At 51.8% G+C, this 6,457-nt stretch overlaps 1 protein-coding gene across 1 annotated transcript; it reads left to right on the top strand.

Moving 5' to 3' along the window:
• The first annotated feature begins 111 nt into the window (after positions 1-111).
• SERP1 (stress associated endoplasmic reticulum protein 1) lies at positions 112-861 on the top strand. The gene is made up of 3 exons (XM_061452766.1): positions 112-306; positions 392-467; positions 595-861. Exons 1-3 carry the CDS (start codon positions 223-225, stop codon positions 633-635), a joined length of 201 nt encoding a protein of 66 aa, XP_061308750.1. The 5' UTR covers positions 112-222; the 3' UTR covers positions 636-861.
• Positions 862-6,457: the final 5,596 nt, after the last annotated feature.

Below are 6,457 nucleotides of genomic sequence, written 5' to 3' on the forward strand. Positions count from 1 at the left end.
ACGCCGGCGAGTGACGCAGCGAGGGCTCTTCCTCCCGCCGCGGCGCGCGCTGCCCCGGAAGCGGTGCTGCTGGGCGCGCGGGTTGGCGGCGGGTGGCGGCCCCGCCCGTGGCGAAGCGTGTTTCCGGCGGGCGGTGCCGCGCGGTGCTGACGCTGGCAGCGGGCGGCGCGCGGAGCTTCGCGAGGGGACCGGCGGCCGGGCCGTCCGGCGGTCGGTCGCACCATGGTGGCCAAGCAGCGCATCCGCATGGCCAACGAGAAGCACAGCAAGAACATCACCCAGCGCGGGAACGTCGCCAAGACCTCGGTGCGCGCCGGGACCGGGCGGGGGTTGGGGCCGGGGTGGCAAGCCGGGGTGATGGGCGGTGCTGACGGCGGTGCTGTGCCTGCAGAGGACGGCCCCGGAGGAGAAGGCGTCGGTCGGGCCCTGGCTGTTGGCGCTGTTCATCTTCGTGGTCTGTGGATCAGGTAAGCGGGCGGAGCGGCGCGGGCGGGCGGGCCCCGCGGAAAGCCCGCTGCGGCCCGCCCGCTTCTTCTCCGCGTGAAGCGCTGCCGACAAGCGCTTCCCTCCCCTCCCCTCCCCGCTCTCTTGCAGCCATCTTCCAGATTATCCAGAGCATCCGAATGGGCATGTGAGGGGCCCGTCACCTGTCGGGGCCATCCGCCCCCGGCGCCGCCGTGAGCTGCCCAGCCCCCCCCCCCCGCCCCCGGCTGGCGCCCTCCAGCCCCACTCTGTGCAGCGGCACCGGCCACATCGCATTCCAGGTCCCTTCACAGCCATTCCGAGTTTTCTAGCCCGTGCCACAGTGCCTTGAACAGCACTACATGTACAAAGCAATAAAAGTATGTTGTTGATCTACAATCGTGGACCTCCTTATTCAGTGAGGTGCACGGTCACGTTCTCTGTGGATACACTATGCTGTACACGATGTAGATACTTAGGAGTTGGCACCTGTCATGAACACCGGAGATCTGTTTAAGTCTCTGTGTAGCTGGAAATGATTTTATTTAATGTCAGAAGCCTGGATTTTTATAGTAGCTGGAGTACAAGTTTGAAGCATGCTCCTGATGAAGCAGATGGTTCGTGCCACGTCCTGCAGCTTGCCAGACACATCATCCTCTGTACACGTAGAGTAGCCTCACTGCAGCATGTGGCAGTGTGCTAGCGCCCAAACGCTTCTCACAACGGAAAACTTTATCCTACGCCTCTTGTCCTAATACATATGCAGTGCTTGTTTGTATAGAGTTAGGGGGCGTTACTTGGTTAGGAAGCGGCGTGACCAAGCAGCAGCTCTTCCTGACATAACCTGATGCCGAAGCTCCACAGACTGCTGAAAGGCTCAACTGGAGCTGCCACCACCTGACTGAGCCTCTCCAGGCTGTGGGTTGTGACCGTTCTGTAAATACTTCTTGGACAGTGTTCAACACGTGGTAATAGTTTTGAATTTTACAATATTGTATGGGAATGTTTCATGCAGGTACAGGGACCCTGTGCCCAGAGTTCTGCTTTTATGTGCAGCATTGGCAGCGTGTGCTATGTCTTGCAATATATATTTAATCTTATTTAAGGTAAATCCTGCTTTTAACTCAGTTTCATCGAACGATGGATCCAGTACTTAACTGCTGCCCTACGAATGATCACAGTTCCTTCTTAGTGATGCTGAAGAAAAAAAAAAAGCCCTCTTTACACATGTAGATGACTGTAACTCAAGATCACAGTGGGAAATGCTGCTATTGATTGTATTTTGTTGCTGATGGCCCAGGCTTTATGTTGGCCTTTTGCTGTCTGTGGTAACAAAGGCAGTCTGAAATGGGTCTGCGGTTGTACACAGTTTCTAAAGGAAGATGTCTTTTTTTCAGGTTTCTTAGCAGAAGATGAATTTAAGTCTGGTTACATTAGCAGTAATAGAAAAAAGTTTCTGTAGAGATAATTAAATGCTCGTTAGCCATGAAGGAGCAGATTTTTCATATGAGTTATCGTATATACGTATGATATCGTTGGGACTGGTGTAAGCTGGCATGGCCAGGAGCATGCCCCAGAGCTGTACAAGGTAACATGCATCCCTTGTACTCGGACGCTCATATTTTGTAAGTGGTATAACCTCTGATTTAAAATAAAGTTCTTTTCAAGTGCAAGATGTGTTCGTTTTGAGGTCGGCAAAATTGTGCCCTACTAGGTGTTGAAACCGGGCCACTTCACAATTAGTGCAGCTTACTGAGCTTCTCCAAGAGGATCCCTTTTGCTGCAGGAAACACCCATGTTTGGCTCATCTGGGGTCTGGATTGTGCTGGTGCTGTGATGCCGTGGAACCATTGGTTGCAGGGGCTCCAGTCACAGAGGCAACCCTGCCTCTGTGGGGGTTCAGTGTGGCTGCTCCCCTTCCCTGTGGGGGTTCAGTGTGGCTGTTCTCTGACATGCCTGTTCTCTGGTCCCTGGGGGTACAGTGGAAGCCCAGGGAAGTCTGACTGGTTCCTGCTTCTCCAGGAGCCATTTACACAGCCTCATGAGGGACTGGTGACCTGAAACTTCATGGTGGATTTTACTGAACTTCAAAGAACAAATCTGCACAAGACTTGCTTGCTTTGGTGCAAAGGCAGCATGCATCATTGGTCTTTGCAGTGCTTTGCCCTTGTGGGGGCTCAGTGCATGTTTTCAAGCATGGCTGGATTCAGAACAGAAGCACGTTGTTAGTCACATGTAAATAAAAGGATGTGCAGCAGCTGTTTGTGTTGTAATTACAGCAGAGAGAGCACTCCTTGTCTGACAGACCAGGGGGCAGTGACAGCCGTTCAGATCGTTGCAGTTTGGTGTATTGTGCTACTTGAAAAGCACTGCTGAACTGAAACCCAAGTGCTCTGTGGGTGCTTATGTTGACAAGCAGCAAAAGAGTAGTTACAGCTACGAACAGGCAGTTGCCACATCTCCAGCACTGCACGCCCCCAGCATCCTGTCATGCTGCACCAGCTGCAGCTGGGACCACACTAGAAGGTTCCCCTCATCTCAGTACAGCACAAACGGGAAAATGATCGGGCCACTGCTGACATGAAAAACACCTGGTGATAGAACTATCTCGGGAGCTGACATGGCCCATGTGTATCTGCTCAGCTGTAAGCACACAGGGCATGCAGACAGCATTGTGTCACATACTCTCTTAGAACAGCCGTGAGGCAATCAAACAACTTTCAGAAAGGGAATAATAATAACAACCCTTTGCAGCAGTTATTGCTCAGAAGCCCAAAGGCTGTTACTTTCGAACAACAGGATCGCACAAGTGGCGGGGGTGCAGGGTGTAGCAAACCAAACGCTGGAAGGACGAGCACAGCAGCTGCCCTGCCAGAGCAAGAGGGGAATCTTCCTCGGGGCGGGCGAGGCCGCCACGGGAAGAGCGCGGGGCCATGGGACGCCGCAGACCCCAAGGGACGAGGAGCAACGCGTAGCCGGCACCGAGGGGCCGCAAGACCACAGCTCCTCAGAGCAGCGTCCGGGGAACCGGCCTAGCCTCTCGCTCGGCCTCGCCTCCTGTCGGGGACTGGCCGCGGGGCACAGCAGGGCCGCAGCCAACCCACTGCTCCGCCTCCCACTGCGCCGCCCCGTGGCTGGCGGCCGCCATGGCCGGGCGGCTCCTTGCCCCAGCGGCGCCCAGCGGCCGCGAAGCGCGCAAGGGCACAGGGCCGCTCCCGCCCCTCAGCAGCCGCAGGCCCCCGAGTCCCTGGTGGTGGCCCGAAGAGGAGCCTTCTCCACTGAAAGCACAAGCGCCAGGAAGGCAGCAAGCTCCTTCCACATCCAACGTGCAATCCTCACCTTAGCCCTCGTGGAGCAGAGGCTGCTTCTCCCCCACAGTCACGTTGGAACAGCACCTCAGTGACCTAGGCTACTTACCATACTAGGAGCGTATCAGCAGACACGCAGTGAACTTTGCTCAAGCTCGAGGGGGCTGACTGCAAGACTGTTGCTCGACTGAAATCTTAACATAGCCCACAAACCACTGTGAGCTTGTAATAGAAGAGCAAAGCTCTAACAGGCCCCGACTGGCCCAGCACTTTGTGTCAAGCAGCTGCAGCAGGAACTGCTAGGAAGGAAGACAGGGAAGTTCAGCCACCCTTTACAGCTCATTCTCCTCTCCTCACACCTTGAAGCCTTGTGTAGGGGTGGTAAGAGCATACATCCCTTTTCATCAACCTGGTGGCCTAGAATTTGCCTAACACCTTTGAGAACATCCCACGTGCCTCCCCAACACCCTGTGGCAACCAGATTCAAAGTTCACTTTCTGCTACATGAAAAGACACATGTTCTCTGGAGGCGAGATCTGGTTCTGTGCTCACCTCACCTCACCCACCACCTTCTCTGGACTCTGAGCCTTCCCACAGCCTGCTCACTTCAAAACAAGCTCAGAGCCTGTGTGGGCTCTCCTCTTGAAGCATCCTCCATCGTCTTTGTAGCCTTACCCTGCATGTTCTGCCACATCCTCTCTGAAACACAAGGGCTAATTCAGAGCCACCACTAATCTAAGTGTCATCACTTTGCGACCCTTCTGCTCTTTGTGTTTCTTCTGCTGAGACACCACGATTGAACCCTCCCTCCCACCCAACTGCACATACACAATCACAGCCCTGTTTCAAAGCACAGCAAGTCCACTAGCTGAATTACATCTCTATTTTTTATGCTGAAGTCATGGAATTATTTCAAAGACATGCATTACAGGAATATGCAACAGCACCACTTCCCACAGAGGATGGCATCACATCTTAGGAACCCACTGTCACATGTAGCTCCCTGAGCACAGTAATTTCCCTGACAGAACACCCAAGAACAATCAACTGGCACTGAGCAGAGGGAGCTGTAGTGACACCAGCCAGACCCCCGAGGAGGCAGCCTCATGTGATGCAAATGCAGAAGGGCAGCTGATTGACATCACTGGTGCCGGCACACAGCTCGAGGACAACAAAGAAAGGCTTTACAGTGGCAGGAAACTGACTGACACCATGTGCACAAAGCCATGCAGCAGCCAATAGAGCCCGACAGGAACATACTCATCTGTCAACAAGCCTTTCTTCCCTGTCTGAAATCAAACCTGCAAGAAAATCCAGATGACCTCACATTGAGGAACTACAATTCCTTTCTCTCTCCAGGCAGCAGCCTCAGACTACCCCTCAGGAAGAGATGGCAGCAATTCAGATACCCTCTTCTGCCATTTTGCAGTGCTCTCGCACAGCAAGCAGAGTTGGCATTTAGAGCTGAACACAACTTATCACTAGGAAAAAACTAAAACCTGAAAAACTGAACCTGACAGGAGTGGAGTGAAACAAACAAAGGATTTCTAATAGTAGCATTTTAATCTTTGTTTCATCTCCTATTTTCTGCTGATTTACTCAATACTTCTTTTTCTTTTTTGGAGAAAAAAACTCTTCACAATACCTGTGCATAAGCAGATCTGTCACTGGGGGGCAGAGCTCACACAAAGCCTACTCCACAAGATCACAAGCATTACACAAGGGAGAGGAGACGCACGGACACCGGCTCCATGGGAACACTGAAGTGCTTGGGACCATCTTCCCATCACTTCCATTCTCAGCTGCTGCCATCAGCAGGACCGCAGCAACTCCAGTCATGCTTCAAATGCCTCCTTTCCATTTCACTCATTATGAGCAAACCGACAGTTAGTAATTTCCCTCCATAGTTTTAATAAACTATTCATCTAAAGGACTTCTGTTCCCTAAAGTCCCCTGATCTGTCATTTTTACTTACTTTATCAGACACATCCTTACAGTATAGCTGCAGTAAGCTACTGATCACACTGGAGGGAAGAACATACTTTGCTATTGAAACATTTTGTTTTCCAGTTTGCAAAGCTCTTATTTCACTAGCAGATTTATAGCAGCACAGGTATTTGCTTATAGCAGGCCAAGAGCACCAAGCTACAACTGAAGGTCGTTTTAATATATTACTTCAAGTACCCATACATATATATATACACACACACTTATGTGCCTTTTTTGAAGAGTGCCATGAACTGATGCTTACCAGGAAGGTGTGATGCTCTCTAAGTTTCTGGAACATGGGAGATGCTTCCACAAGACCTGAAGACACCAAACCAGTGTTGTTTCTCTTGCTTTACCTAACACACGAACCTGACAAGAGTTAGATACATACAAGGGTAAGATAATGCAGCAAACTTTTGCAGGACACCTGACAGAACAGGTACAGACTGGAGGAAACCAAGCACCCCATGCTGCCTGCCGGGAAGGCACATGGTGTCCTTTACTTGCACAGGTGTTCCTCACAAGTGAATTCTTGGTTTTAACACAACAACATACCAAACTTTCTCAACACCCCAGCACATAGCCAAACATTAATGTCTCTCTCTGTATCTGTGTGTATATACATCTCAGTGCAAGCCCAAAACCAGCAGGGTCACTGACACCACTGCAATTACACCTTTCCTAGAATAAAAGAAAAT

The sequence above is a fragment of the Pezoporus flaviventris genome, unplaced genomic scaffold (assembly GCF_033815535.1).
Source record: "Pezoporus flaviventris isolate CSIRO_AGI_PZ_B2104156 unplaced genomic scaffold, CSIRO_AGI_Pfla_v1 ptg000013l, whole genome shotgun sequence".
NCBI lineage: Eukaryota > Metazoa > Chordata > Aves > Psittaciformes > Psittacidae > Pezoporus > Pezoporus flaviventris.

What these genes read in the sequence shown, in the direction of transcription:
- SERP1 (XM_061452766.1), top strand. Translation starts at nt 223, where the DNA reads ATGGTGGCCAAGCAGCGCATCCGCATGGCCAACGAGAAGCACAGCAAG. An exon ending in GGAACGTCGCCAAGACCTCG is followed by an intron (nt 307 to 391) that starts GTGCGCGCCGGG and finishes CTGTGCCTGCAG; the next exon opens with AGGACGGCCCCGGAGGAGAA. An exon ending in CTTCGTGGTCTGTGGATCAG is followed by an intron (nt 468 to 594) that starts GTAAGCGGGCGG and finishes GCTCTCTTGCAG; the next exon opens with CCATCTTCCAGATTATCCAG.